General features: G+C 35.3%; 1 protein-coding gene across 1 annotated transcript in view; it reads right to left on the reverse strand.

Moving 5' to 3' along the window:
• Window positions 1–1,085: 1,085 nt before the first annotated feature.
• The window catches only part of LOC136246554 (transient receptor potential cation channel subfamily A member 1-like), a 32,930-nt gene continuing 15,183 nt past the window's right edge, over window positions 1,086–18,832 (reverse strand). The window contains exons 6-20 of the mRNA XM_066038053.1: window positions 17,484–17,587; window positions 16,089–16,232; window positions 14,960–15,098; window positions 12,738–12,901; window positions 10,751–10,869; window positions 10,147–10,282; window positions 9,881–9,953; window positions 9,209–9,383; window positions 7,694–7,711; window positions 6,313–6,336; window positions 5,553–5,959; window positions 3,460–3,690; window positions 3,110–3,178; window positions 2,611–2,829; window positions 1,086–1,702 (exon numbers count right to left, since the gene is read on the reverse strand). Coding sequence (XP_065894125.1) covers window positions 1,343–1,702; window positions 2,611–2,829; window positions 3,110–3,178; window positions 3,460–3,690; window positions 5,553–5,959; window positions 6,313–6,336; window positions 7,694–7,711; window positions 9,209–9,383; window positions 9,881–9,953; window positions 10,147–10,282; window positions 10,751–10,869; window positions 12,738–12,901; window positions 14,960–15,098; window positions 16,089–16,232; window positions 17,484–17,587 — 2,382 coding nt within the window. The 3' untranslated portion in view covers window positions 1,086–1,342. The remainder of the gene's footprint in view (window positions 1,703–2,610; window positions 2,830–3,109; window positions 3,179–3,459; window positions 3,691–5,552; window positions 5,960–6,312; window positions 6,337–7,693; window positions 7,712–9,208; window positions 9,384–9,880; window positions 9,954–10,146; window positions 10,283–10,750; window positions 10,870–12,737; window positions 12,902–14,959; window positions 15,099–16,088; window positions 16,233–17,483; window positions 17,588–18,832) is intronic.

Genomic DNA, 18,832 nt, shown 5'->3' on the forward strand with positions numbered 1-18,832 from the left:
GTACAGGTACACTGTACAGTAATAATATAAATGAAAAACACGCAACTGTAAAGAAACAGAACATGCTAAGTAAGGATTATTACAATAAAAATTATTGCTTAAGCCATCATCACCTGATTCAGAAGTGAAAATATTATCTATCTCTACTCTAGCCCATATTGCTACCTATCAATAAACAAAGTATGGATCCAGTTGACAAACCTCTTGTCACTCTTCATTACAAAAATGTACTCTACACTCTTAGTGAATTTTTATCCTTACACTTGTAGCTACTGTAAATCGATAATATACCAACAATGAGCATTCCTTATTGCAGATAGGTAAACTGTTTAGTAGAATAGGTGCAGTCCTGGTCTGCCCAGTGTGTCAGTTAAATTAATTTTATTAAAATTAATAATATGAAGTGTATGGTCCTGTTTGGGTGGAAAGGACCTTCAGGAAAAGATGTCTCTTTGTGAAGGACTGGTGGTCTATCACTCAACAAGCATCTTTGTGCAGTTGCTCTCATACCATTTGAGCTATGAAGCATAAATAGCTTAACTGTCAAGCTTCATGGGTAACATAAAATTTGCTTATTTAGGTATTCAGAACTTACTCCCGGGCATACAGAGCCCTTGTACATTCCACTATATACTGTATCTCATCATACGAACTTATCTAGCAACTAAGACTACTTCAACTTGATTGGTTGCTTCACAAGCAAAAACGTTAAGACAATAGAGTCAGTAGATCAGCATATAAATATAAATACAACTGACATGAGAACACAAGTGAAGGGAACTGTAATCTTGACAAAACAACAGATTTTAGTAGTATAGCCCATAGAGCTAGGTTAATATGCTTGTAGGTAGATAGCACTAAGAATATGAGGCTTGTGCTCACTGTTCAGACTTTAAAGTGCTTGATTTTAAACGCATTTGTGAGACAGATGGGCCCATGAAACAAGGAATCAAGTTGACAAGGCCAAACCTACCCATATAGACACTGCTATAACTACATTCCCAATATGATTACCAACATGCTGTACTACATTACATATCAAATGTGTGCACTTCTAAATTGATATTCTAGCACATGTTGAACACAGTAAAATTTGATCATATTTCATAACACATAAGCCCCAAGTGCATTTTGTGTCTTATAAGTTTGTCATAACTCAACACTCAAAATACAAATTTAATAATGCTTAATGCAGTACAAATGTCTGGCCTAATATCTATTGCTAATGCCCTAAGAAATTAATGCTCTAAAAGAAAGGTATATAGTTCTCAACATGGGTACATAGTATTCACAACAAGTTCTAAGTATGCGGTCATAACTACAAAACATTTAGTCATCAACTTTATTCATCACTGCTACGTTTACTGTGCCCTTTAGATTTACCACTATCAAGGGTGTATCCTCCTCTTTTAGCACCCTCGTCATCACTGTCTACCACATCACTGGAAGAAGCTAGAGCAAATGTATCAGGGTGTCGAGAGCATACTTGTTCAAGAAGCATTAAAATACGATCTTGTTTCATCTTATGCTCTGCAAGCATATTCTTAACTTCTGCTAGTTCCTTTGCTTGATTAGCACTTTCTGACTGCCCCCCATCCACTGCATCTTTGCCACTGCTACCACCTTGTTTTACCCTTTTCCGTACATCTGCCACCATCACACTTATGTCTGAAATTTCTTCCTCAATTCGTTCTGTAGCAGACTGCAATATGATATAAATGCATTCGTTGCAGCAACAATAATATTGTTAAGCATATACACAATGTTATAAGATTCTCTTGTCGCAATGCTGGCCAGTATGAGGTTCAAGGTACACAATGTTTCAGACACAACAAATTCACAATGTTACACATTACCATGCTACCACTGCTTCAATAGAAACTGTGATATATACCATCTCTAAGTCACCACGAACAATGGACAATTCACACACCTTAACTATCAATCACTGACTCAACAATGAAGTGGCATTGGAAGTGGACATTACACTTCACTTTCAACTAGGTTTACAGCATTACAAACACAGAACAGTAGGAGAAGCGACTCTGCAATCAATCCAGTCACCATGGAAAATACATGATGAGTCCTGTTTACAAATGTGGGAGCCATCGTGCTATACATGAATTGACACCTCGGGTTGTCAGCAAAGGAATAGGACACAGGGAGGACAAAGGTAAGTCCATGATGCATGCATTATAATGTACCATGGTATGCCAAAAGGCATCTGTCGGACTGAAGGACGTTGAACAATTAAAAACTCAAGCTGCCATTATCAAGTTACGCTTGTCTGAAGGAATCTGACAGGCAAGCAGGCAGTTAGTCAGTAGAAAATTCCATTGAAAATACAATCTATTGGAAGCATTTAGGGTTACACTGAAGGAACTTTTGGGCTTGGTTATACTTAAACAATACTGCCAAGGCACCGGGATGGTATTGTGAAGCTGGTTTTGTGAAGCTGGTTTTGTGGTGATGTTTTGGCCATAATAACCCAAACCTCCATGATCACTAATATACAGTACTACCTTACTGTATGATGTGCTTAATATAATATGCACACTTAACAACTAGACTCTATGATAACAATGGAACCAAGATACGTATAGCTCATACCTTTTCATCCACCACTTTTATATCATCTTGGTGACTTTTTGATCTTCCAAAATAATAAAGTTTAAATCTCTGAAAGCAATTGTACAGTTGCTCAGGATAATCTTCAACTTTAGAATCCGCAAATTTTTGTGTGTCAGGTGTAAAGTACTCCTTGTCCATTCTCTTTATGAATAAATTTCTGATGAACCCAAGATCCTCAAGATGCATAGTAAAATCAACCTGTTGAGTAAGCAATAATTAGGCATATAATAAATTAAGACTCATAGACATCGATGTTTATGTAAAGTGTGATAATAGTCTTGGAAATATTCACCTAATTGCAATGATGTTAATAATGCACAGAGACATATTTTACGTTAAATAGCATTAACATCGTTGTATTTGTAGCCATGCATTTCTTGCATGCCACCTTTGATTTCCCAACTTTTTCACTCAGGCTTTTTGAGGCCATACCATTTTTTCACAGCTTGGCTGTGTTAGTGTGGATTATCTTAATTACCTCAAGTGCTAAACGCTTTAGATGAGATTCATCCTGAATTCCTTTAATATCATCAACAGCCAAACCAATCTGTATGTGAGAGAAAAGCTATTTACTGTCTGCAAATTCATATCAAATACAGGTACTTCGATTATTTAAAATACATGCATATACGAATATACAGTGTACAATGATTAATTTTTAGGCATGTAATTACTTTGTACGTTAAATTCGAACAAAACAAACAACTTCAGGTTCACTTTCAATCTTGACTTTAAAAGTTTTTACTAGTATCAAAATTTAAGCCTCCAAAAAAGGTGAATTATTTAAAAAAAACTACGTTTTAATTAAATTCACCATACAGGTCTTACCAGCAAATTGATCAATACAATTGGCATCACTATTACAAATACAATCCATAAAAGATATGTTGCTCCTGGATAAAGTACTTCAGGTTGTAATGGATCAGGATTATCTGCTGTGGCCAATACACGGTCTTGGTCACTATTGTAAAATAGGTCATCAAAATCAAACTCTCCCAAAGTCAACATCATTGTTCTCAGTATGGCATTAGCCGGAGTTGAAAAAGCTGTCTGCATATCCTGTGTACATGTGCATACGGTTATTGTAATACAATGCAAGTTAAAGTGCTGTAGTAAAGAATTCATCCAAATAAGGTGAATGGTTCATGATATCCCATCAAACAGATCAACCCAAGACACCAGCTACGTATATATGTACTATCAAACAACATAGTATAATTTTGTAGAGATCACAAAAGGTTTGTACCTTCCCATTACTGTAGTGCTGGACAAAGTTACTTGGTAAATTTAATAAAGTTGCATTCTGTTATCACCAATTTATCAGACACAATAAAGGCCTCTATGTATGCCTTGTAGCCATACTGGTATATCCACATTGGTTGTTCTCTTTACAGCTTTATTGTTCAGCCTTAACAGCAAAATTGAAAGTGCTGGTTCATATTGACAAACAGATTCTTGACGAATCCATTAAGCAAACGAATGAAATTAATACACCCGCTGTCAGTCAGTCAGTCAGTCAGTCGGCTCTCCTCCATTCACTAATAAACCAAAGCTTCCTAAACTAACCACCTAGGCTCTGAGATGATCTGACATTGTGGAACACACATTTAAATCTTTAAACAGACTGTACAGTACCAGATTCCCTACAGACCTTCAGCACATGTGCTGTAAAGCCATAAATAAATTGATGAATAAGCATTCTGAGACCTTTTGCAACCAACAATGCAAAGATGTCTAAGGTAGCTAATACTGACCAGAAAACAAGTGACCTGACCATAAGACCTGACCAGGCAAGTGAGGTGATCACCCTGATACAAGAGCCTCCAGCTATGAAACATTTCTTACTTAAGACTTTAGGAAAGCTATTTGATCCCTTGGGATTTCTGAGTCCATTTAATATTAGATTTTGTTTCAAATTCTATGTGTGGAAGGTTCAGATTAGATAAGTCATTGAAGAGAAACACGGAAACAATTTCCTATATATACTACTATGCTGGACAAGGTTAGAATACCTATACATATGTTATTTGTGTATAATTCAAATCCTGTTCACATTCAGGATGAGATAGAAGCATTGAAGTACAGTAGTGTACTGGTCAGATTCAATGCCAGTTCTTTGCTGGATCAGAAACGAAAGACTGTGGAGTGTGGAAGCAGTACGTATGTAACTCACATAGTCAGTGAAATTTGTTGTCTAACATCCAAACAAAACTGGAGATACTGCTCCAGCCCACTTAGTCTGATTGACATGTTATCTCAGGGACTGAATGGATAGAAGTTCTTGCCAATTCCTTATATGTAGTATTCACATCAGGCTACACATCTACCAGTAATTGTAGAAAGGCTAGTCCTTCCCACCGCGAAACGCTTTGCAAGAAGGCATCCAGCACATATTTTGGTTGTCTCCAGCACTGTATTGCATGTCAGATTTCCCCTACCCTCTAAATATCTGACATTAAATTTTATACATTTTTACAATGGGCACAATGTGTGTGTATTAATATGTGACTATCTCAACATAAAGTTAGTGCTGAGATAGTCACTCACAATACACAGTGCACATTTTAATTGCACAACTGACTTCTAAATTTTCTTTAATTTTCTCAGCCTTATCTACAGTATCAAAGGAATAAATTACCAAAGTTTCAGTTTATTGTGGAGAGTGGTGTAAGTTTCAACTCTGTGTATCTGTAAGTTACAACCACTTTAAAAAGTGCCTACAATTTAACTTTCAAAATAATTGCTGTACAAACCAATCTGCCATTGTTACTACTTTGTAGAGCTGTAACTCCAAATGTTTTCAGCAGATTCAAAGAAAATAAAGATTAATAAAGAATTTGAACAATGCGCTCTTAATCGTTTAGGATTTTCACAGATACAGTCACATATTAGTGGTGATGATTGTATGTAAATTCACTTACCGGACGGAAAAATAACATGTAAAATGTTAGACCAAAGGAAATCACAAACAGTATTGGTAACAGTAGAATCTTCAAAATTGTAGTCAAAATGTGTGTAAACATTAAAACATATACTCCAGTGAGAGGAAACTTCTTCAAAAACAACACCAAGTTTAACCAAGCAATCAATAGTGTGACAGCACCAAACTCCCATTGCCAAGGTTCTGTACACTGACAGTCAGCTGCTAAACCAAATGCTACAAAAGCTATAGAGGATGAATATAAGTACAACTCCATCCAGTTTTCAAATTCAAGAAAGTAGCCAAAATGTCTGTAATAGACTTGGAAAAGCTCAACAAAAATCCTGATCATAGAGAATGCAATAATGATGATGGCCGCAGCAATCAGGAAACCCAGGTTGCCATTTCCTGTGTAAAACATATACATGTGTATCAGCTGCAGTATTTGTATTTGTGACAACTGAATCTGTAAAAAGGAGTGTTAATATCCTTTCCCATTGCATGTACCTGGCCATAACTTGACTTGTCAATAAGGTATCAGTTGAAATATTACACTCCAAACATACTACTACTGCTTGGTGTAACTTTTAGATGATAGATTAAATACATGAGGCATTACATTACACTTGGAAATTTGTAATAGCTGTTAGTCCCCTTTTGCAGATTTGGTCACATTCACTGAAATCTTAAAACTATTGTACTTAAACACAAAGAGTACTATTAATTTAAGTAATACACTACATTGTCATCAAACACTTTACCTCCACATCCAGTATTGGCAGTACCTGTAAGAGAGTACAAAAATTAATTTGATTAAGATAACTACAGTATTACTATGGACTTTATTATACAATACATGTATGGTGCTGCAAAGTCATTCTAATCACTTACATTACTGTTAAAGGGGGTGGATAGTTGCACTTTCAGTATAACAATCTATCGGTTATAGAAAACAGGTCATGGCAACTACCAGAGGCTTACTCAAGAGCAGCAAGATGGAGAAACTTTAAACCCTAATACAACAGCCATGTTTTAATAGGACAGTGTTAAACTTTGTAGCCATGCAACAACACAAAATTAGACAAAAAGATTGTTGGTTTCCATTCCACGCTATCTTTAGCCAGTACTTTTCATTACAGTTCACTCCTGAGTCTCGCACCTACCTGGTAACAAGTGAGATGAAGCATATCTTCATGACCCTGCTATACAATACTATGATATAAATATTATATCCATGGCATGGTGTAAGTTTCTTATCCTGACCATTAGCCGTCCTTTTGTATACCATAACTAGCTACTGTATAGTAGCAAACTACCATGCACCATTGTACCTGATCCTTACGTTGAGGACCATACATTGAGAGTGCATAATCTTATTGCCACAATGTAGATACAGATGTTTACATAAAACTACTACAGTAGCTATATACTACCATTTTAGAGTTAAAGCTAATAAATCTTCTGCTCCCAAACTACTTGCTATATCAACTACAGGATATGTCCTGGTTACCCCTTTCCAAACCTTGGATCCATCCCTGGTATTTTTCCTGATAATATGAACACAAACAGATACTCAATTATTTCATGGAAACCATGCACAATGCATTTTAATTTTGAAACAATCAAAAAAAAGTGTATTAGTATATGAGACATGTAATGTACAGTGTCTCCTTCAACATTATAAAAAGCATTATCCCAAGCAATTGTAACTGTGAAAAGATAAAGGCCATAAATTGTTGCATATTATATCATTATTGTTGTTAATATTGTTATATCATTATAAAGGCCATATTGCTGTGTGCTAGTCTGTGAGCTCCAGTTACAGAATAGCTGGCAGTCAGTTAACTGACAACTTTATGTTAATAAAAGACATTTTCAAGTTTCATATATACAAGGTAGTTGTTTGGATCACTCTGAAAGGGTATTTAGGGTTACTAATGTATGTGAGCAGTACTGCCAAGGATTAGTATGAGGCTATTTCCAGGTTGACATGTTTGGCAAAAAAATCACAACTCTGTGACCCCTAATGTTGAGTACAAAATACAATTACATACATACAATTAAAAAAAGAATCATTGCTTTACATGTGAACTTATGAACACTATTAAAAATTAAGTATAAATATTCTCTATATGTACTCACTGTTGCCTGGAGCTCTGCCTGCAAAACAACAAAAACTACCATGATAATTAACACATGAACATACATCATGTACATGAGCATGTGGATACATCAACATCTGATCCGTTGAGGTAGTTTATGATTGTTAAGTTCCAGTGAATTATTGTCTGTCCCTGCTACACTGTTTATTGCCTTGTATGTAGTTCAATGCATTAAAAGTTTGCACTTACAAATGTCATAATATAAAAAAAGAATGGGAAAACAAACCAAGTCTAAGCATTATACAATCAAGATACTCTAACATCTGTCAGAACCTCAGCTAAATAACAAGTCATACTTTAGAGAGTTCATGCAGTTAAGTAACAATTCCTATATACTAAAACAGGGTTATATTATGTGACAGAACAGTGTCATCATTGCACATGTTTCAAAATTCATTTAACTGATTCTCTGTTATCTATTGGGACAGAGAAATGGACTGGCCAAGCTTCATCCTTTTAAGCTGAGTAGTATGGGAGATACAGTAGTGGATAGTCTGATTAACAATTAATTGGAGTGATTTTCGTACAGAATCTATCTAAAAAATAATCAACAGGTACTTAAATAAATAATCATAACGCAATTGTGTACAGAATAGAATTTAGACTTCATCGTGAATTTGTGTGATGATATCAGGATTTGTGTTTAATCGGAGTGTTAATTACCTGTCTATAGTAAGGTGATAAAACTTTGCATAAGTTTTTTGTTTAACTTGCAGTTTTGTCATTGTACAAAAGTACTATTATATTGTGCATACCATTGTTCAAAGTTCAGTTACGTATTATAATTGTTGCACAGTTATAAATTTATACATGTAAGTAGCAAAATAATTCAAATAGATACACACTTGCACAGTGGTCCCTCTATTATCTGAACTCGTTGGCCCTTGGTGCATTTAGATTTTGGAAATGCTAGGATTAATGAAGTCTGTTCATTTTATAGACAGAGTTTAATACTCTAATAGAACATACACTTTAGGCAAAATACTCTAATAGAGCAGTCATTTCTACTGTTCAGGTAACAGTTTGTTCAGATACTGATGGCTGGATAATGGAGGCTAGCCACATATATCATTACCTGTAGTAAAGAAAACTACAAGTAAAAGGAAGCCCCAAAGCTGGCCTATGTCTTGGGGTCTGGAATAACAAATAACAGCCAAACTGTGGAAAACGAAGTATCCCCCAAAATGATTAGCATTAACATCATTACTGCTATTTCTTGGCTACCACTTCTGATTTCACTTTCTGGCAGCACCTTTTTCACAGCATGCAACTGATTGTTTTAAATTAGATACTCTAATAGAACAAATAAAACAGTTATCTGTACACTTCAAGTTCCTTGTATAACATCCACCCCTCATCCCCAGAACTACAACCCAGCCTTTATCTTGTTTCAACAATCAGATGTATCCATACCCACATGCCCACTTAATACTAGTATACAATTTTACAGTATCTTACATCACTTAGCATAGCATATATTACAACAGAAGCTTACAATTCCTAATCTTTGGATTTTGCAGTGCCAAGGTAAACCCAGTGTAGAAACCAAGAAACACCAAGTAACTGAACAGGTTGATGTAGTATATGAATATTCCATATGACCTCCACTTGTAGGTCAGCAGGTGAGATGACAGGGGATGATTGAGTAGTTCAATACGTTTGTTGTCAATCTACAAGTAAATATGCAAAAAATGAAATGCATAGCCACACTGACTCACACAATAATGTAATAATACAGTGTAGCACCTGCTAGCTATAATGCTACCATTAAAAATCTAAAAACATGTGTGTGTACTTATGTATTGTACATAGTTGATCATTATGTCCACATATTTCTGAATTTTCAACTACATTGCAATTTAAGAAAATTTGTGCAAAATTTGTTGTTGTATATATCCTGAGCTGTACATACTCCAGAAAATAAGTGGAAAGGCAACGTTTAAATATATATCCATGCACTGCAGTATTCCATTTAGCAGAGAAGTGAAGTCCTGCCAGTATTCGTTGTAAGGTTTTGTTTTCAACTATAAAATTGCTTTGTATACCTGTACTTATATAATGAAAATAATTAAGCATAATTAAAAGCTAAAAAGTACAAACTCTACTCTAGACTAGGATTTTGTGTGTATATTAGTATGCCAATTAAGACATGACACACTTAACTTACCATAACTTGAAAAGTATGTGCCTCTTTCTTGAATTGATATGGTCTCCAGTTAAGATGTCCCCTTTGGCTAGGACTTGATAAAGATAACACTAAATCAGTTATTTGTATAGCTTAAAATGCATGACATCATCTTATATTCTGTTGTCTACACCAACATATGTATATAGTTTTTATGTATGGCTTTAGTAACACTGTGCTCACCAGAATTAATGACTGAAACACTTTACACATCATTGTGCTTTGTTATTGTGATACACAATACTTACTTTGAATCCACTGGCTGTCTTTTCCGTGTTTTACTGTGATAATCATCCAAAAACTCATAGTAGTATTTCTTAACGTAAGTCCCATTCTGCTTTTTGGTTGTTGTCATGCATTTGTTGAGCACAACTTCAGCAACATCTGTATAATTGGAAATTATTGGAAATTATGACTATTTATCCACCAAATATATTATACAAATCAACATGGAATAGTAATGCCTACACATAATAATTATACGTATTATGCATAGATCACCAGAGTAAGGAAAGGTACATAGCAGAAAATAATTGGTATAAGAATGTATGTGCATTCAATAATACTACCATTATGCGATGACCATGCAGTAAATTACAGTGAAATCTGCTTGTAAAACTGGGAGTCTAAGAATAATTTGAATGGAATGCTCAAACTTTGATGAGATGCACTACAATACAAGGATAACACTAATATCTGGTGAAAACGATATTGTGAGGCTGATATTATTGCATAATAATGAAAACATGATTGATGTTTGATAATCAGTTGTTTATGGTACATACAATGTGTAACTGCATAATTTATAATATACCATTAAACAGAATAAATGAAGTGTCAATGCAAACAAACCTGGCATCAGACTAATGAGAAGTTTCAGTGGAGTGCGTTCTCCAGATTCATCATTGAGAGCACGCCACCTCAGAGCACTTTTCCATTTAGAAGAGTTAACAATACACATGCAAACATCCCTGTTACAAAATTAAACACGTCACCATAAATACTGGCATAGGCACATAAATATAGTTTATGTTAGTAATAAGGTTATACAGCTACCACACACTTTTACACATACAAATTAACACTCTAAATGTTTTTTTCTATAAAACTGGAAATGTTAGTTTGCAACAAAAACCCAATGGCATAAATCTTATATTAATGACTCTCAGTTAAAAATGTAATGAAGTATGTACTATAATAAGCCATTGACACTGCAGTTGTTTTTAGCCTTCACCTTCTGGTTTCGAGCATTACAACAATATAATAATCATAATAATGATATACACTGTACGTAATAGCTTAATATCAAGAACTACAATTTTCACAGTACACTAGATCACAGGACACACATTTAGGTTAAACAGCAATTGACTATGTTGCAATATACTTATCTTGAGATGCATATCACAGCTGTACACTGTTATGCAATAGTGCATGGTTTCAAGGTAAAGTGCAATAAATAAAGAGGTATTGTTAGCTATATATGTGACTGTTTCAGCAAAATCCTGCCTAGTTCGCACAAGCATACTTTTTTGAAAATTTTTAAAAATTTATAATAATAAAAAAACAATACACTGGGTTTAATCAAGCCATTACTCATGAAAGCCAGTCTTAAACTGACTGCATCTCATCTTACTCACTGGCTCATGGATAGTACATATATGTTTGTATAGCTGCTGTAGTCCCAACTAGGCATGAGGCTATTATGCTCCAAATATTGAGCATTATGCTTTTGAGCAGTGCTCAAAAAATCACCTATTATGCTTTTGAGAATTGCCCATTATTCCCAAAATTATGCCACCATAATTGGCTAATAATGCCAGTTTATTGCTGTATCAGGCCACTTTCATTGGTGTTTAAGCTTCAAAAATCTTGAATTCTTTAGCTGGTTGCTGTATTAGAGTATTTCATTTCAATGTGACTGCTTTATTAGAGTAAATAATGTTCTTTGACTGGTCTATTAGAGTTTCTGACTGCTCTATTTAGAGTATCTCGATCTTTTTTAATGGAATTGTGCAATCTGCAGTTTTTCCTACTGTTAAAGCTTTATGAACACCTCAAAATGCTAGCATAATTCCTGATTCCCACACATAACTATTATGCCCGAAATTATGCCAGCATAATCGCCGCATCCCTAGTCCCAACAGTATGAGTGACACATGTATCTGTTTACGATGAGGCAGATTTAAACAGGATAGTTGTCATATCTTCACTTAAAATGCACTCATATTTGTATGTGCAAGTGCCTACAGGACAAAACTATATTCCTTGGTTGATTTGCCAATTCATGGTGAACATTTTAAGCTAAACTTCAACTTTGTAGATCAATTCAAAAGAAGGTATGGCTGCAAATTTAAACCCCTATGGTTTACTTTTAATATAGTTGCTGAACAAACTCATTTGTGACCTGGTCTGCGAAAAGGGCTCTTATCGCCTTTTCAATTATGTAAACATGGTAACCAATAACTTAGCTTGTGAATAAGATACAAGCCTACAATTTGGTCACTGTACACTCCTAACATAGCACTAGCTGAGGGTGTAATTACAAGATGATAGATTTAGCTGATCAGGAGTTATGATTTGCCAAACTTGGATAATTGGAAAGGCTATAAGAGCCCTTTTCGCAGACCGGGTCACATTTCTTTACTCTTCCTAATGTCTAGCTATAATTCCAAAGCTACTCACCACAACAGACTAAAACTTTGGTAACCAATTCCATTACACTGTAGACAATGCTGACACAATAGAAAGAAATTAATTAGGAAATTGTGCGAACTAGGTGGGTGTTTACTGAGATGGTCACATATGCATATAATGTAGATGACATTATTTAACATACTCTTGACCAAGTAGAGTAGAAAGGACAAGGCAGTTTCCCCTTATACTCCATCGACCCTCATCATCTTCAAAAAGTTTATCAACTCTGACATCAGCACCATCTTCAAGCAAGCGTTTTACAATCCTCACATGACCATTTATACAGCTGACAAATAGTGGAGAGGTCTGCATGTGTACAAAACTTACAATGAACAAGAAAATAAAAATATAGGGTGACTGTTGATGGACAATTAGTTTAAAATACACCTGTACATAATGCATTGTTTAAGATTATAAGTGAAATTGAACTTTGTCACATTTTTGCTAATGTAAAGGCATACAGAGAGTAATCATACAGTATGATAGTACTGTATAGTAGGGACCACAAAGGAGTAGGCATGGCCCATGAAACAACATCACCAAAAAACCAGCCTCAATTTTCCCTGACAACGATGAGGCAGTATTAGTTAGGTAAAACTAAGCCCAAAAAAGCTTTCAAATCGGCCTGAAGTGCTTTCAACAAGTTGCTATGGAATTTTAAAATATATATATATTTAATGGAATTTTCTAATGACTGACTGAGTAACTGACTGATGCCTTCAGACAAGCATAACTTAATAACAGCTAAGGCTACGGGCTTGAGTTTTTCACTGTTCGATGTCACTTTGGCCCAAGAGGTGCCTTTTAGCATACCACAGTACGTACAATGTTTCTTCATGGACTTACCAGTGTCCTCCTTTGTGCCCCATTCATCTTTGCTGACAGCAAAAAGTGTCGATTTGGTGGTAGCACATGATGACTTCCCTTCGTAACAGAAATTGTCCGTATTTTTCATAGTAGATATTTTGATTGTAGAAGTGCTTTTTGAACAGTTATTGATTCATACTGCTGTGTAATGGGTTGGACATAGCCGACAATGAAACGTATCGGATACTTTAATTTTCAGATGATAATTGATACACAGCACCATTTCTTATTTTGGGATGCATGGATTGCAGAGGTGCTTTCGAACAGTTCTTGATCCGAAATGCTGTGTAACGTGTTGAACATAGCTGACATGCAATGAAGCGTAATGGATACTTCATTTTTCAGACGATAATTGATATAGCTGGGGCACACAGCGCCATTTCAGATGCGGTACGCATGGGCTCACCCGTCATAATAATTATTTACAAAAGTGTTAACAAACAAGTACAGAGAAAAATTTGGAATTTTCAACTATAGTATCACAGTAGGAATATAACACTTTTTATTGTTTTACTGTGATTTAATATCGTGCACTACTCCAGCTTGTTTCAGTACTTTTTTTCAATGTGCTATGGTCCCTACTCTAGTTGAAAATTCCAAATTTTTCTGTGTACTTGTTATATAAAGTTAGACAGACTATCATCTAACTACATCCAGTTGCAGTCAAAGAGTTCTTGTCAACTAACACAATAGTAAAGCAATTTCGTGTACTCATGTATAAAAGACGTACACAACTGGCATACCAAATGTACAGGAAGTTTACTTACTTCCTGTAAAACAACCGCAACCGCATAATCACCAAAAGTTTGTTCTCACAGGCACCATATATTATGTCACTTAAATGTGTCTGTGAGAACAAACTTTTGTTGTGATCATGAATCAAACACTGCACCTATGATCCTGCTGCGGTTGTTTTACAGGAAGTGAGTAAACTTCCAGTACATTTGGAGTGCCAGTTATGTAGGATTAGTAATCATTTAAATGCTTAATTACAATACTCAACATTCTTTACACACACTGATGCTCAAATGAAGCGCTCGTCATTTGATTACTTGAAGATTTTTAGTGCAAGTTTCTATACCTCAACTACAGCCACATAGAAGGACATGTAATAGAGAAAATTTGAGCTGCATTCCACTGCAAACCACAGAATAAACTTTATCCATCAGAAGGACCCAAAATAATGCCATATAATACGGGTATGAGCAGGCCAATTGTTACATTCACATATTTCCTGTGTATTTTTCAAATGTGTTGTTAAAGTTTGTATGCCAACTGTCTGTTACCACATCAAGTGACTTTTCCAATAGCTGCAATACATGTTTACTGTTTAAATTTGTAGTGATATGATATACATTATTTATACGTAACTATAAAACCTCTTAGTATGTGAAGCTGAAACTTCACCAAAGCATACATTAACCTAATAATATAGAATTTGAAATGTGCACTATTTTGCATAAGTCATAATATGTTTATTACATTTAAGTACTGTACCTTCCAATTATCTTCATAATTGTTTGCATCAGAAAACTTCCCATCAATATCAGCCCCTGCCTGGATGAGGTACTCCACTATTGCTTCATGTCCATGGTAGGCAGCAACACACAATGGAGTTTGGCCAATCTGGTCATCACTGCCAGAAATCAGAGAAGCAAATTAAATCATCGTACAATAAAGAGCGGTGCTGTAACTTCTTTTCATTTTATTCACTTTTCAAGTCCTGTAGGGCTCGCACCATAGCCTAATTACTCCCTTTACACCTTACACTTTCATTTTGAAGAAAAATTATAGTCTTCTCTGTCACCCTTTTCCCACCATCCTTATTGGAGCTTGCTGGAAAAATCAACCTCACAAAAGACAAAAATAATAATTGGATATTGGCTACTTGTACAGTGGTTGCTCTAAAAGTAAGAAATTGGTGCAAAGGTGTGAAAATTTGTTACTTAACCATTGGTAGGCTACATACAACACTCTTGACTTTTTGATGCTTGCAAAAAAGTGATAAGATCAATTTTTCCAGAGAAAATCACACTATTACATATTTTTGCTATCAATTAGTGATTGATATGTGTCAGTGGTGTAGTGGGAAGAAGGATGAGTCAATACAGAACAACAATAGTCATTTCCCTGGGCTACTATCACCTATATGTAGACACCAAGTGATTATGTAGAATCAACAAATGTCTAACAGGTTAAAAAAGCAACCCTTAGACAGACTTCTTGGATTTGGATCTATTTGTGTCTATTTCAAGCTGTTTATATGTGTATAAATAAAGAGAATCCTGATAAGAGGTAGCTACATGACTCAATTGTGATACTGTAGTATAGTAGTATGTGTGTGTGTGTGTGTGTATGTATGTGTGTGTGTGTGTGTGTGTGTGTGTGTGTGTGTGTGTGTGTGTGTGTGTGTGTGTGTGTGTGTGTGTGTGTGTGTGTGAGTGTGTGTGTGTGTGTGTGTGTGTGTGTGTGTGCATGTGAGTGTGTGTGTGTGTGCATGTGAGTGTGTGTGTATGTGTGTGTGTGTGTGTGTGTGTGTGTGTGCAGTCGCTGTGCACACATGACCATCGATCTCATTTCATCTAGTGCTGATTCATTTAAAAGTAGTTAATTAAATAACACTTACACGGCATCGACATTAGCATGATGGTTGAATAGAAGCTTTATGATTTCCAAGCTCCCGGATTCTGCAGCATAATGTAGTGGTACACATCCATTGCTATCCTTTAAGTTTGGATTTGCTCCCCTCTTCAGCAACTCAACACAATTCCTAAAATAGAAACAACACATAAGTGTATGAATCACCATATTTTCTACCCTGATTGAATCAGATATGACTGCATTTGTAGATGATATCCATTCATGTACACAGTAGCATTTTGTGGTTTATCAATTGTTGCATAAATCAAAATTTTGTGTTCACAAGAGATTCAATCACTAATCTACAGTTTAAATTTTAAATGGTGTTGGGTGTGTGCATGCTGTGTGTAAGGACACAGCAATTATGCCGGCATAATTCTAAAATTAATGGGTATATGTGAAATTGGTGATTATGCTGACATTTTGAAGCAATTGTGCAGTATGAAAATCTTCAGTTTGCACAATTTTGTTACAAATGGTCACAATACTCTAACAGAGCAGTCGGAAATTCTAATAGAACAGTCACACACTTATAGAGTAATCACATTGAATTGAAATGCAGCCAGCTGAAAGAAAGATAACTATTTGAAACTGAAACATCAATGTAAACAGACTAATACAGTAATAAACTGACTGTTGGCCAAAGATGAGAGAATAATGGGCACATTTCAATACCATATTGCACCTATCAGTGTTATCTCCATGTCCCTCCTATTGGGCATAATGGGAGGGAATGGTGGAGATTTGACAATTTGAAAAATCAAATTCTCCATCCATGGGGGCACAACAAGTGATCTATTCCACATGTGGCATGGCTACAATCCACTTTAGTAAACAAGTAAATACTTACACAGCTTGCAAATTTTAAAAATGTTGAGTTGTCAAATGCCCCACTAGTGAGACAAAATTTCAGATTCAATTGGGCCCCTCCTTATTTCACTAATCCTCTAGTGAAATAAGGAGGGGGTTATAGTTGGGCTTAATATTGATAGGTGCATCATAGGACCCAACCGAATTTGAAGGTTTCATAATGCTGTTATACCGGGTAGAACAAAGCTGTAAACAAAGCAGAATGGCTACATTTCTTTCCAATCATCTAGTTGGGGGTCACTTGATTGATATGTCTGGTCAGAATTATTCTTTCCTTTGATGTGGTATGTGTTTGTTCACCAGTAATAAATTATGTATGTTACAAAAAAGTAAACAAACAAGTGTAAGATATATATGAAGAGGGATTGTAGAAATAAAAGCAAAGAATTAAAATTTGTAAGTATTAAAATTTGTCATATTCTATGTACTGTATTACTAGGTTTTAGCTGAACTGTTATGTTGGAACATTCACTAAACAACAGATGTTTATACTGCACATAATATCACTCACTCAGCATATCCACTTCTGCAAGCTTTGTGAAGGGCAGACTGTCCAGTCCAATTTCCATCATCGATCAATGCATGTTTGGCAAAGTCATGGCTATCTAAAACTTTCTGTGTACAAGAATCATGAATTAGTAGCAATACAAACTCATTTTGTTTTGATATATATACAGTGTAATAATTTATATTCAGCAGTTGTGAGCCTTACCACAATCATATGCATTGAGTACACTTAATATAGTATTCAAAAACATCATCTGTATGCATAAAAAATTGCCCAGGTGTGTTTTGCGTGTGTTTTTTGTTTCGCTTGAGTTAGTCAAATGGACTTGGTAGCCTCACGTTAAGGCTAAAGACCTGCTTGGCTTCATATAACAATTGCCACTTGTGTTACATATTATACCATCATGAAAAAGTTTCACAACATCATGGCTATATCAACAGCTAGCTTGCTTTGGACTAAGTGAGTTATTTATTTATTTTATTTTATTCATTTATTTATTAAGGCTTTACTGCACAAGTGCTGAAGGTCTGTAGGACACCTGGTCCTACAGCCTGTTTAAAGTTGTTATACAGTACGGTTGGTTGTATTTACAGTAACAATTTTTAACTCATTGCTCTTGGCCTTCCCACTAAATTGCAGTACTTAAAATTGTCAATATTCTTGTGTGTAGCTACAGTTTATCAACAATTTTCAAACATTAGGTCACAATTGTGACTGGATTTTAACATTGTGACCGGATTTATGAAAAGGGGTCTTCCACACACATCCAATTTACCAACTTTGACAATCAATAGCTTCTGACTGAAAAATGCTATTGCCTTGAAATTTGCTCTGTTCTGAGCACCAACAACATACTGTAGTTTAATGGATGGAGAAAAGTTTGGGTTTGCATGTGTCTCAATAACTAAGCTGTGGTCATTCAAGTTCATGGAATCGGATGTGTCTGGAAGACCCCCTTTTGCATATCCAGTCTCATATTATGTATCCTTGGAAAGTTAGGGTGTTGGTAATGAAGCTTATATGTGACTGAATTTTGGGCCATATGGTCACACATGAATTTTAATGTTTAGGTAATGCTGTTTAGTGCAGGGTCCAGCTTTAAAAACATTTCGAAAACTGTCTTGTAATTCAAGGAATTGAAAATTTATTTTAATCATTAACAAGTGGATTTACACCATAAAGCTCATCATTTAATCACTTAGATGTCAAATGCACCCATATGAGTGATTTTCCAAAATTTGGTCACATATATATTATGGATCAATATTAAAGCAAAAGCTTCCAGTGAGTTCCAATTACATACATGCATGTAGGTATACTCAGCATGAGTTTTCAAAAAAACGTTATTTGCA

The sequence above is a fragment of the Dysidea avara genome, chromosome 2 (assembly GCF_963678975.1).
Source record: "Dysidea avara chromosome 2, odDysAvar1.4, whole genome shotgun sequence".
Lineage (NCBI taxonomy): Eukaryota > Metazoa > Porifera > Demospongiae > Dictyoceratida > Dysideidae > Dysidea > Dysidea avara.